Source organism: Chanodichthys erythropterus, chromosome 11 (genome assembly GCF_024489055.1).
Source record: "Chanodichthys erythropterus isolate Z2021 chromosome 11, ASM2448905v1, whole genome shotgun sequence".
In the NCBI taxonomy this organism is placed as follows: Eukaryota; Metazoa; Chordata; class Actinopteri; order Cypriniformes; family Xenocyprididae; genus Chanodichthys; species Chanodichthys erythropterus.
This window is the reverse complement of record NC_090231.1, coordinates 10,123,309-10,137,676: the sequence shown is the minus strand read 5'-3', so window position 1 is coordinate 10,137,676 and position 14,368 is coordinate 10,123,309. Positions and strand designations below refer to the sequence as shown.

At 36.3% G+C, this 14,368-nt stretch overlaps 1 protein-coding gene across 2 annotated transcripts in view; it reads right to left on the bottom strand.

The window, feature by feature from the left end:
- Positions 1–14,368, bottom strand: part of shroom4 (shroom family member 4) — a 71,527-nt gene that overhangs the window by 42,624 nt on the left and 14,535 nt on the right. The window contains exons 1-2 of one of the 2 annotated variants that reach the window (XM_067401534.1): positions 9,507–9,600; positions 621–772 (exon numbers count right to left, since the gene is read on the bottom strand). In XM_067401534.1, the coding sequence (XP_067257635.1) occupies positions 621–772; positions 9,507–9,548 (194 nt within the window). In that variant the 5' untranslated portion in view covers positions 9,549–9,600. Of the gene's footprint in view, positions 1–620; positions 773–9,506; positions 9,601–14,368 lie in introns of those variants that run through there. The other variant, XM_067401533.1, reaches the window with a different exon arrangement.

Sequence of the window (14,368 nt, the reverse complement as noted above, 5' to 3'; positions counted from 1 at the left end):
AGATACGTATAAAGATACATAAAATTTGATTTATGTTTTATGATTAAAACATGAACAAATATCTGCCAAAGGTTCAGAAAAAAAAAAAAAACTTAATTCAAAGGGAATTTGACATATTTGTTCTTTTCAATTTTTCAAGACTTTATTTTACATTTGCATCTCAAGTGAATGAATCTTGATTTAAAGAGGTTTAGATATTTATATTGGAAAACAGGAGAAAAATACTGAGGAAGATACTAATTTTTGCAATGTATGCAGCATTTAAAGTAATTGTCATGACTTTATGAATTTAATACGTTCTGCTCTGATTTAAGACCTCTCTAAGTCCTTAATTTGGGTAAGGGCAAATTAAGACTTTTTAAGACCTTTTTAAAACCAGCAGAAACCCTGAATAGTGTCGCGATGTATGAAGCCTACATAGAAGTCACTTTCAAACCAAGGAGCCTTTTCATGACAAACTGAACCTGATGCAAAATCTGCACAGAGAAATCTTTCACTCTCACACAAAATTCCTGATCATGTGGATTCCAATTGAAATTTCTTGATTTTGCCCTCGATAATAGGAAAAACAATATGTGGCCACAACTTAAGTCAGCGTATGTATGTCTGTGTCTGTATACCTTCGAACGACGATTTTGAGAACCCTGTAAGAACCTTTGATGAGGATGAGAGCTTCTTGACGGGAGCCGTAGAGAGCAGAGCCGTTAATGTTCACCAGTTCATCCCCCACTCTCAACTTCTTACAATGAGCTGCTTTTCCTCCCTCTTCTATCTATAGGCAAGAGAGAGAAACAGTTTAAGTTTAAATATTATGTTTGAATATGTGTCCACTCACCACAGAGTGGAAAAAAACATTTCCGAGGACTTCTGGGAAAAAAAGCCATTTTATAACACATATTCTCTTCTTCCATCAAAGAGGATGTAGAGGTTAAATGCTTAAATCAGAGAAGCACACACACACTTGACAGAACTTACTTGCAGATAAGCACGTTTACCCACACAGCCATGTCCATTTCACAAGTAACCACTTCCTTTTTAAAAACATTGGGCAGAGGGGGCAGAAGTCAACTATACATACAATGTTGTACTGTAAATGCACAGAGTTCACAGCCATTCATCAAACATGTATGTACAGACACACAATACCAAGTTATTCCATTAGGGAGCCTCCTACATAAAATAGGACAAAGGGTCAAAGACCAGCTCCAAAAGCCATGTAATTCCCATACACAAAATATTAGCCCAGTCAAAACATACACAATCACACTTTCACTCAGTCACGCACATGTAAATTTCAGTTTCTAACATAAACTCACAACTTTCGTGCTTGGCGGACACATACATTACAATGGAGTATCATATTTAGTTCTAGGTCTTACATTAGAGCCCATTTCTCTTTACACAAATACACAGCTAATGCCACAAAACTTTCAAACTGAAGTCAGCTACAGGCCTGGGGGCCATATTCAGCCCTAGAGATAGTTTCATACTCAACTTAATCATCTTCAAATGTAGCTTGCAAATCTATTTTCATTTTTTTGCATTTTGGTCCTGCTTGTATACAAAAAAATCATATTATATAATATAAAAAATAAATAACCAGTATATAATATATAACCACATTTCCTTTATTAAATGCATTAAATTATGAAATGGTTTAGGAGTGTGCTGTTGAGAACTAGCAGGACTATTGAGAACTACTGCATAAAACTGATTGCCATAAAATCTAATTTAGATTAGAGCAGCTCAAATTTACATCTAAATGGTAAATAAATCACATCGCCAGACATGCTTTTTTTAAGCAATGGGCAAGTAGTTCACTCCATTTTAGACTGCAACATAAAATAGTAGTTTAAACAGAAAATGGTGCTTGCAATTAGGGCTGTCAAATGATTAATCATGATTAATCGCATACAAAATAAAAGTGAGTTTGCCTAATATATGTGGGTGTACTGTGTGTAATTATTATATATAAATACAAACACATCCATGTATATATTTGATAAATATTTACAAGTATATTTATATTTTTATATAATTTATATTATATATATAAATACATAACATATTTCTCTTAAATATATACATTAATTTGAGTGTATTTATATATACATATTACACACAGTACTCACACATATATTATAGAAACTCATATAATAATTATTTTGTATGCAATTAATCGCGATTAATCGTTTGACAGCCCTACTTGCAATGACAAGGTCATGGACTTGATTGCCAGAGATGTCACTTTGGATAAAAAAAAAGTCTGCCAAATGCATAAAAATAAAAAATAAAGCAATCAAGATATCATAAAAGCCTAATGTATATGACAAAAAATGTGTTAAATAGGTTTATACTGTATTGTCATTGTATTTTTGCTGAGTTCAGCATGCAACGCATTGCAAAAACAGGCTATTTTTTCTTGACTTTGAAACAAAACCAGTAAACATACTCAAGACAGTAAAAAAAACATGCTTGGATACACATGCCACCATTTTGCAACAAGTGAGCCCCCGCGTTTCAACAATGAAACCAAATCTTTCTGAAACTTGTTCACACACACTTAACCATTTTTGTAAGCCTTATCCAATGCCAACTCTTGGTCTGCATTGTAGAGTAAACAGATACATGTGTTGTGCGTGAATGTGTGTATGCAGTGAGCATTGCAGGAATATTTGAGTGTGGTTTTCGGGGAGATCAAAGACAGAACGTGTCCAGAGGGGCATAAAGGGAATATTCATGCGGCCTGAATAAAATGCTTGGTAGGGGACAGCGAGTGTCAGGATGTGGATAGAGTTCATACTTCACAAAATATCCAGTAAGATTTTGTCCCATAAGCAGAACCAGACAGAATCTGGAGACTGTTTTGCATTTTCTGTGCTGATCTTGGGGGAAAATCTGCAGAAATCTGTGAAATTAATTTAGAAGGGATAAAATGATTAAACAGACCGGAGAGTACCCGGTAGCTGAAAGCATATCAGCCCTGATCAAATCAGCCAAACATATTTAAAAACTGAAAAGGGCAACTTTGTGAATGACGGATGTTCTAATTCTGTGGAAATCCTTGGAGTTCAGATGGGCAAGCTGAGAAGCTGTTCAATTGTCGACTCATGTGACCTGAAAGAGCAAAGACTTCAAAAGAGAACAGAGATGGTTTTGAGACAAAGAAGGAGAAGAGAAGATAGACATTAAAATTTATTTCATACCAATGACTAAAAGATACAGTTATTTCTGAATGAGTTATTGACTCTCTGAGGGACTCAGAACAGATAAAAAGTTTTAGGGTTGTGACACCCGACGGTCGCCCAACGTCGGGCTGTCTGGGAGTCTGTTGGGCTAGTTTTTGCAGTGTGTTCCACACGTTGGCTCTAGTTGGAGGGACACATGTTGAATTAGGGTCAAGGTCATTGGTTAAAGGTGCCATAGAATGGAATATTGAATTTACCTTGGCATAGTTGAATAACAAGAGTTCAGTACATGGAAATGACATACAGTGAGTTTCAAACTCCATTGTTTCCTCCTTCTTGTATAAATCTCATGTTTAAAAGACCTCCGAAGAACAGGCGAATCTCAACATAACACCGACTGTTACGCAACAATTGGGATCATTAATATGTACGCCCCAAATATTTGCATATGCCAGCCCATGTTCAAGGCATTACACAAGCCAGTATTAACATCTGAATCGGTGCACAGCTGAAGCAATAATAACTGACATGATCCATGATAATATGATATTTTTAGTGATATTTGTAAACTGTCTTTCTAAATGTTTCGTTAGCATGTTGCAAATGTACTGTTAAATGTGGTTAAAGTTACCATCGTTTCTTACTGTATTCACGGAGACAAGAGCCGTCACTATTTTCATTTTTAAACACTTGCAGTCTGTATAATTCATAAACACAACTTCATTTAGTTCTTCACAACATCTCTCCAATAGTGTAGCATTAGCCGGTTAGCCACGGAGCACAGCCTCAAACTCATTCAGAATCAAATGTAAACATCCAAATAAATACTATACTCACATGATCCGAAGCATGCATGCATGACGAACATCTTGTAAAGATCCATTTGAAGGTTATATTAGCTGTGTGAACTTTGTAAATGCACTGTATTATAGTCGAGAGTTTGGGGGGCAGAGAGCGCGAGATTTAAAGGGGCCGCAGCCTGAATCGGTGCATAGTTAATGATGCCCCAAAATAGGCAGTTAAAAAAATTTTTTTTTTTTAAAAATCTATTTTTGAGCTGAAACTTCACAGACACATTCAGGGGACACCTTAGACTTATATTACATCTTGTGAAAGAACGTTCTAGGGCACCTTTAAAGTGATAACTCTGACTGGCTGTTCAGCTTAGCGAACAAAATATTTTCATAACATGAGCCGAATGGAATGAAGAAAGTGAACAGCATGACTGATATTCAAAATGGTAAGCAAGCTTTGTTTACGGTTTGTAAATCTGCAGTCCTAATTTCGGTGTCCCTTTTTAAATTATGAATATGAATACAGACAGTTACTTCAGGTGCAGAACACACATGCTAGATAGCAGTCAACTGTAGTCTTTGCAGTGTGTTCAAGCGCAGCTTTTTGGCCCAGACGCAGCCGACGTGAGGCAACAACACATTCGGGTTTTGTTGCCGCTAGATCTTTAATGACGGCTTTGGGCATCACGGCCTTAACAAACTTTGGATCCACTATAAGATATTCTTGGGTTGTTCTTGACATCCTGAGGAGAAAAGACATAACATCACTCTGAAATGCTGATTGTATGGACTGTCTAGATCTTCAGTGAATGGAGGCCTGCAGTCTTTCTCATGTATTTGGCTGGTTTAAAATGCAAAATAGCTGGTCGCATGTAATGGAAACATTATTCGGATGTATGGTCACAATTACAGCCTCTCTGAGGACATTGCTCTTTCTCACTCCGTTCCTCCTTCCCATCTGCTCCAAACAGGCTGTTTCCACGGATATCATAATCAACATCCGCAAAGCCCTTCAGCCTGGACTGCAGGGGCTTCATCTCAGTTCTGAGAGGTTGCATGCATTTGTTGCAACACAGATGACACTTGTTGAATAACTCTTTTTCAACTGACTGGATGAGTGTAACATCTCAGACCTGAATATGTCCAGCAAATCCAATAAACCTTCTGTGCGAGTTTAAATGAAATCGGTGTTCAGTATGTTCTCCAGGTGCAGGAGAGAAGTGATGTAGCCTGACCTTCCATTAGTTCATTAAACTCAAAACAAACACAGCCTTTTTCCACCCTAAAATCCAATCTGCTTCACATACTCCACTGGAAAAAGCCCGGTAACCCTCATAGCAGGTATGTTTTATGGCAGGATATGTAACACTATTGCACAAAAAGAACAAATTCACATAGTTGGCAGGCATACACGAGTGCCCCCTTGGCAAAATAAAAAACTCACACGCACCTTCTTACCTCATAAGCTGCCAAAGTGCTCAGAACTTCCACAACTCCCTGCGAGGAAGACCGGGAAACCAAAATAAAATGAGAGGGAAGAAGATAAAAGAGAATTCACCCGCTGTCCTCCACTTAATCTGTTCAACGGGTGCCCGGGGCCATGATGTAATGGCACTTTAACCGTGCGTGTTCACTCTCAGATCTGGCTGCATTATTTAGAGAACCCAGAGTGAAGAACTTTTGTCAAACTGTTGGTGTCAGCTGGTGCACACACACCACATGGACCTCACTGAACCTCCATCCTTTGCCCTCTCCCTCTCCTTTCCTGTATGCCCACCCAGTAGTCTCATTCTCCCACTCGTTCTTTCCTTTCCCTTGAGCTCATGTTCTCCTTGGAGGCTTGATAAAAATAACTGCAACCACACCTATGTTCCATCAGACCTGTATGTGTGTGTGTGTGTGTGTGTGTGTGTGTGTGTTTGTGCGAGTGCACGATTGCTTGTTTGGTTTGGGCATGAGCACTGACTTGCTCCCTGGTGATCGTGAAATAAAGTTCACAATGGGACCTTTATGGAGGGTTGAACAGTCCTACGTGACAAATCCTTTTCGGTCTCCCCATTCCTTTAATCTCCCTCAGGAGTGACCACTCCTTACATGCCATGCGAAGAATAAGAATTTCCGTACCCATTCTTCAAATGGGACCTGGTGGAAAATATGGCTGAGGAGGTGAATGTTAGGGGGAACTTTCTGCCTTTTGTGTTTATAAAAACACCCAACATGAGTAGTGAGGCCAGAGGCTACAGCAAACAAACGGCACCACTGTGACTCCTTTCCACTCACTCCTTTTCAAGATAAAATACAGTCTGAGTTTTAGCTAGAGGAGGCGAGAAACGCCTTAAATTACAAGAGAAGGACTCGAAAATTATAAGTCCCAGGATGGGAATAGTTTTAATACAATAACGGCTTTGAGAGGCGATTCCTAGTTATGCTGTCAGTGTACCGAAAAATGCATTTACACTCCCAGACTCAGAGACCGCAGGAGGGAGGGGTGTCTGTTTGTGTCGGACAGTGATGAAGCAAGTTAGACTTCACCTCTCCCACAACAATATGTTTGCTAAATTCAGCACAAAGGACATTTGGGCTGACCCAGAACTACACACTGTATACAATCCAGTTTTAAATAGTTTAACACTCAAAAAAATGATGGTATGATGTCTCTAGTCCTGAGTGAGTGCAAAATTTGACAAAACTCTGCTAAGGTGTTATTCGTAGTTGCCAAGTCACTGCTAATTACTTGCTAAGGTGTTCTGAGTAGTTTTAGTCCATTACATTTGTGGTGGTTACTTACTGGCCCAAGTCAAAATGTCACCCACACATCTCTCTCTCTCTATATGGATCAATGACGTGACGCCTATATTTTCTGTCCGGTTGTATTTTTTCAGTTAAAATTTGGTTTAAATGCATAAAAAGATACCATATAGTATCTCTCCCGTGCATGTACTCGCTTTAACTTTTCAAAAAACATTAGTTATTTGTAATTTTCTGTTATTTAAAAGTGTCAAAATATCATGTGGTGCACTAACTGACATGATTTCCAACGTGTTTTGTAATCTTGAACAAAATTGCAAAGCATTATTTATATTTCCATCATAATATACAAACAAACTTTGTCCGATGATGTCCATTTTATGAAATATCATGTGGTGCGACCATCAAAAAAAAAATAGTTTGGGACCTTCGTGTTGAAATCCATTCAAAGACAGGCAGTTGCATTATATACCAATTTGCGAAGGACCCATGGAAGCGGCGAGCAGGTTTGTAACTCAGTCTTAAATTTTGAAAAAAAAAAAAAAAAAACCTTTTTAATGGCTGGTATGTAGTTTCCACATTTGGATATCACGTGGTATGACCTCAAAACAAAGAATATTGACTTATTTCTGCAAATATATACTTTTATTACAAATTTCATAGTGACCTTTTGTGGGAAGCTAGCTTGTTTTGTTTAGGTGGCCAATTCTGTGCCTGTAAATTTTGACTGAATTTGAAAATATCATGTGGTGCGACCACTGCAGAGTGTTTTCCATGATAGATTTATGTCTTAAATTGGCAGTTTTTGTGCTTTTATATGCAATTGATGATTTATATACATAAAGTACTTTATTTTAGTATAATTTGGAATAGATTTTTATGCAATCTGGGCCATTTTGTAAAAATATTTCAGACAGTTTATGTTTGTATTGTACAATATGAGAAAAATACATTTAAAAAAAATGTTTAGAGCATGTAATTTCAGTTTGGTAATTATGCATTTATTAGTCATTTATTGTTTATTCATTTATAACTCTTTCAATCTATTTTACCGCTGGCCATAAAACCGCGGGCATGTTAATTCTGACCCTGCAGCAAGAAGTTACACCTTGCTTGAAGAAGAGTGAAATGTTATCAAAATTTAAAATATCTGTTTTCTATGTGAATAAATAGTAAACTGAAATTTATTCCTGCGATCAAAGCTGAACTTTCAGCATCATTACTCCAGTCTTCAGTGTCCTTCAGAAATCATTCTAATATGATGATATGCTGCTCAAGAAACATTTCTAAATATTATCAATGTTCATATTTTTGTGGACACTGAGATATATTTTATTTGTCAGGATTCCTTGTTGAATAGAAAGTTCAAAACAACAGCATTTATTTGAAATAGAATCTTTTGTTGAATTATAAATGTCTTTACTGTCACTTTTGATCAATTTAAGCCTAATATGTCCTTGATGAATTAAAGTATTAATTAATTTCATCTTAAATGAAAGTAATCTTAAATTAAATGGTGTACTTATGTTTGCAATGTGATTTTTTAATATGTTTATAAACTTTGTGTTCATGAAAATTCTGTGAAATTTTAATAAAATTTGGTTTAAATCTTTTTTGTATAAAACTGATTGTTTATTGATCTCTTTAAATAGATTTTTAATTACATTTAAGGTCTTAGTGTCATTCGGAGCGACCACAGATCATGTGGTGCGACCAATAATAACGATAACTGTTAAATTAAAAATAAAATATCTAATTTCTGTGGTTGAAATATGAATCACTGATACAGCATGCTTAAGTGAATGGTATTTTTAAAACATTTGTATCAGTTTTATGCGATTTACAGGAAAAATAAGTGTTAAACTACATTTAAGAAGACAACTTTAAAGTTATAGAGCAAAAATATAAGGTCATACTTTGTTTCAAAAACACTTTAATTACTGAGAACTTGTTAATGTTAATACTGAAAAATGTTAAGCATGTTAAGGAAATTAATTAACTTTAAGATATATCACGGTTGCACCAAATGACATTTTTTAAGGCTATGGCCAATTCATCTAGATAAAAAAAAAAAAATCACTTAATTTAAAATGTTAATATGAATTTATGTGTACAAAACATTCTTAATGTTTGAACAATTGCAATAGATATTATTATTTTTTTGTATTTTAAAATTGGCCTGTCAAAAATCCTTATATGTCATTGGCCCTTATTTATTTATTTTTTTTGCTCATTCTGCCATCCACCAGGCATATCCAATTGCATGTCCAACAACAAGTAAAAATAAATTGTGCAGTTTAAGTCGCAATGTAACAGAAGTAGCAACATATCATTTCTTCTGTATTATGACGTACACCCGAGTGTTGGTTTTGACTAGATAGAGGCAGATCTGAATGCAAGCTTACAATGGATTGTAAGAAATGGGCAGGGTTTAAACAGACTAAATGATTGGAGAAGTCCGGCATACGACACCAGACAGAATAAAGAAACATCCAGGATGAATGGTTAAAAAAAAAAATCATTAAGATGCATATAGAACATAGATGAATTTAAACAGGTGAATTTAATTAGTTTTTCCCTTTGCAAATGTAGTGCATTTAGTTGAATAGAATATCAAATGAAATATATTTTCCCACTATCAGAAGTCCACTGCTGGCCATTTCACTGTTTAATATAGTTGCATAATGCATGCAAAAATTCAACACAAAGAAAATTCTCACTCACAAGATGGACTCATTGCTTTTGGTTAAATTGTTAAACAATGCAAAAAGTTTACCTGCGTCAACACATCAAGGATCAGCTCAGTTCTCGCATTCATCGCGTTAATCAGAGTAGGAGCATGAAAACCAATCTGCAGTGAGTAGAGGGTCTGTATGGACCGCAGGCCTCTGCGGCAGTGAAGAATAGGCTCCCTGTCTCCCAGTCCCAGCATCAGCCCTAGCGGCATGAGGTCACCCCCTCTATCGCTCTATAAATAACAGGGCGTCGCTCTTTGCCAGTCTGGCTCACTGCCCGCCATTATGCCACAGCTGGCCAGAAGGACGATCCGTCTGAGCTGCCTAGAAACCAAAAGGGTCTTACCAAGCATTGCCTATCCTACAACAGGCAAAGAAACATGGGGAACAGAAGGAACAAAGTTGCCTGTTTTATAAAATATGCTTGGACGCTGAATGCAAAGTGAAATGCAGACAGAGAGCGTGAAACTGTAAGAGATAAAAGAGTGCGGAACGGACATATCAAGCTGTATTTTATGACATGATGTTCCATACAAGTATAATAAGTACTGTACTGTTCTGAATATAAGACAATGTTGTTGTTTTTTTCTTAGAAATAAATCTGAAATGGAGTCGTCTTATATTCAGGGTCTCTACACTCTTACATGTTAATATCAGGGCTGTGCAATATGGACAAAATAATCATATTACAATTTTTTTAATGAATATTGCAATTGCGATTTTATTTGCAATTTTGGCTATTGTTTTTGCTTTTTCAAATATGCTACATTCTAAATGTACGCCGATTCATTTATGCTCCGATGCTTCCTGAAGCAGTGTTTTGAAATCGGCCATCACTATATAAAGTCGTTATTTAGTTTTTTTGGCGCACCAAAAATATTCTCGACGCTTTATAATATTAATATTGAACCACTGTACTCACATGAACTGATTTAAATATGTTTTTAGTACCTTTATGGATCTTGAGAGAGGAAATGTCATTGCTCCCCATGAAGGCCTCACAGAGCCATCGGATTTTAACAAAAACATCTTAATTTGCGCTTCGAAGATGAACGAAGGTCTTACGGGTGTGAAACGTAATAAATGACAGAATTTTCATTTTTGGGTGAACTAACCTTTTAACAGCTTGATAAAACAGCGATGGCATCTTTTGTCGCGTTTGTATTAGTCTTTGGAAGTCGTCTTTACGGTAAGGCGTGATGCTTGCAAATGCTTGAACAACAGATACTTGTTCAGTTGGTTCAGGCTGGCTTTGAGGTGTGCTATTGCTAGTTTCGATGGACTTTGTCGACATGCATTGATCATACAGTTTTTTTATGGCGCTGTTTTAAGTGCTGGAACAGGTTTGTTATATTGCCTTGTTTCATTGCAATAATCTTGATCATCCTCTCTGCTGAATCCAAAATACTCCAAAATATTCTGAATTCAAACATAAATAAATTAATAAATAAAATTGCAGTAATATGCGATTTAGAAACGGCATGTGCTCAAATCGCGATTGTTTTGCGATTGCGATTAATTGCACAGCCCTAGTCACTGATACACCCAGCAACAACAGGAAGGGCCAAATACATGTAAAATGAGTGTTCCCCCCAGGACTGATAAATGCACCAAAGTCATCAAACAACTCATTAAGCAGCCAAGAAATACGATGTCAGTCAGTGTATAATGTTAGAAGATGGTGATCCCAAAAAGACGGTCTTAACGCTAACAGTCAAAGAAAAGTTTACCGCGGTCCTAAAAGCAACCCATAACCAGAGCCATCATCAGCTGAAGGCATTGGATATCGCCAAAGAGCTGAACTTACCCACCAGTGAGCCCCTCATTTCTTATTTGGATTAGCATTACGCCACAGAACAAGTCTTGCCCAGAACTTGCCCTCCAATTTCAAGGAGAAACTGCTAAGGAAAAAACATTCATAGCCCTTGGATCAGATAGGTAATGCAGATCAAACACCTGTGTTTTTTGACATGCCAACATCTGTCACTGTACATAAAAAAGTCTTTGAAATCTACTGGAAATGAGAACTACAGGTTATTTTTTATGGTATGCCATAAAGTATTTATTTCGGAATGTGATTGTTGGTACATTGTACCAGCATTTACAATACGTACAATACAAAAATTAAAAAATATGCTGTATGAAAGTTATTTTCAAATAAAGCATTTTCTTTATAAAAGACATATGGTCTTCAAAAAGCCTTTTTCCAAAAGGTAAATCTTGAAGGGGGAGGGTCATCTTCTATTCGGAACATTACGGTATTTCATGTTGATTGACACTAATCTGGGAGGGTTGAGCCTCTGAATAAACTCATTTGTAAGGAAACCTGTCATAACATTTTTCACAAGACCTACAATATATGTTTGGACACAGTCATTTTTCAGCCGTAATTCATAACTTTTTCCAGTGGGACCTTTAATGGAGGAGGGCTGTCCAAGAACACTACTCTAAAACAAGTGCTGCTTTATCAATGCCTGTAATGGTTTCCCCAGTCAGAAAACCATGAACAGAGAGCAGCCAGAGGTAGCACAGAAACAGCCCAGAGTATAAGGGTGACCTGTGTCTATATGACTATATATCCTGTGACAAAACATCACATACAAAGTGTCTCTGATCCCTCTGGGAAAGGATGCGCTGTATGGGCACACTTGAAATGAGACCATGGAAAAACAGAAAGAAAGGTGTGGGAAAATGAGGAAGTGTGTGAGACGAAGACATCCAAGGCAGATCTAGGAAGTGTGGTGAATATGGGTTTTGGCTCTCTTTTGCTCTACAGTTATCCTGACGGAAAAAACAACACACATCACAGCAGCTGGAGTGAAGAAAGAGTTGAAAATAAGTCACATGTATGTGTGGGAATGCATACGCACCAAAAGAAAAAAAAAAACAGCAATTGAGGAGGACAGAGCAAGGACTATATTCCTACTAACGTTTTACTTACAAGTTCCATTTGGCCTAGTCTAGACATTTAAAATTGAATTTTAGACTTAAGTAAGTATGTGTACATAAGTTAAGAATTAGTCAGTGCACTTTCCAATAAAATCAAAACTGGAATAAACACTTTTCCTGAGCTATTATAGCATGGAGTGAAACTTAAGACCTAAACTAAAACCATGCCATGTATTTATCATTAGGTGTATTTCCTTGGATGAAACATAATAATGTTCCCAACTGGCTCACTGCATAGCAATTTGTTCCCCTGCAAGTGTTTATACATATTCAATGTGAAAATTAATACCAAATGCCAAAATCTAGGGGGAATGCAATTCAGAACATCCATTCAAAAAATACAAACATGCCCTGACGCACATACAGTATATATACACACACACAGTCAGCTATCCCAGGCTTTGCTTTCATTCCACAGCAATCAAAAGCAGAGTCAGTGGGTCACTCTGGAAACCCCATAGTGCCCAGAATCCGCCATTGGCCTCCACAAGACGAGGCCTAACAGCTGCCATTCCAACCCAAATCCTCTTCAGGAAACTTCCCCATCTCATTCCAGGAAACTTAAAACTCTTTCGCCTTGGTGTGATTCCTTATGTCTTCACAAGACCTTTAATATATGATTGTATTTTGAAGTGCTTTACAAATAAGTCAGAATATTAATAAAAGCTTAATTAAAAAAAAAAAAAAAAAAAATCTAAAAAGTGTATTTCATAACGTAAAAAATCCCCATACATTAAAAGTGATGCATACAATTTTAGCAAAAATAAATTACAGTATACATTATTTATTTGTTAAATAAAAATCTCATTGAATAACTATTATATAGTTAAAACTAAATTACTGTATGTTACCATAAAATACAGTATATGGTAAAATCGCTTGCAGTTAACCAACTAACAGGTTGGTCACTGGAAACTTTTTTTTAATTTTTTTTACTCTATGCTTAAAGAAAAAAAACTTTATGCATAACTTTATGCTTTTTTGTTTGTTTGTTCGTTTGCTTACAATTATTAAAAAATAATTACGGTGCATATGTGGTAAGTGGTAATGTGGTAAAAACTACTGAAAGTCCCTTTCAAGGAAAGTCTGTTCATTTGGCGGCCATATTTGCAACGTCTCTGGGCAGCTATTTCAGGCATCCAAGATCAAGTCCTATCTATCTGAATGGGGGAATCCTGAAATCTCAAAAGCTGTGCATGTGCAGTCCTAAGCTCGAGCCTCAGGTTTCTATGGGAACCGGAGTTTCTAACAGCAGCTGACGTGACGCAATGACTTTATCAGCGATTGGCTCGTTTACTTAGAAGGCGGGACGTATTCCACCATATTGCAGTTTTTCCCATTCATAACTAATAGGAGTGAACCGTCTTTCTATATCTATAGTCTTCGACAATGTCAGCCAGGCCAATAATAGAGCTGAAATTTTTGCCATTTTGAGATAATAAAGCACAGTAGGCAAATTAACAGAAATTCTCCCTTGTCAATAGACTGGAAGTATTTTATTTTGTCAGATATCTTTTGTGAATTTTGAATAATTATTGTGAAAAATAATTAAAATAATTGTATGTATGTCTCACTGGCTACTATTATTAACTTAAAATGTATTTGCATGTAATTTCATCATCTCAATAAATTAGAATATCGTGAAAAAGGTTTTTTTTCTGTAATTTAATTCAAAAAGTAAAACTTAAATATATTCTAGATTTATTAGACAAAGTAAAAAATGTCTAGACTTTTTTGTTTTCATTTTGATGATTACAGTTTGCTGCTCATCAAAAATAAAAAAAACAGTATATCAATTTATTAGAATATTTAATTTCAAGTTCTATTAAAATTACCATTCTCAGGGTATAAATACTGGGTTTAGGTCAGTAATCCCAACAGCAGTCATGGGGAAATCTGCTGACTTGACAGTTGTCCAGAAGACGATCATCAAGACCCTCTACAATGAGGGTAA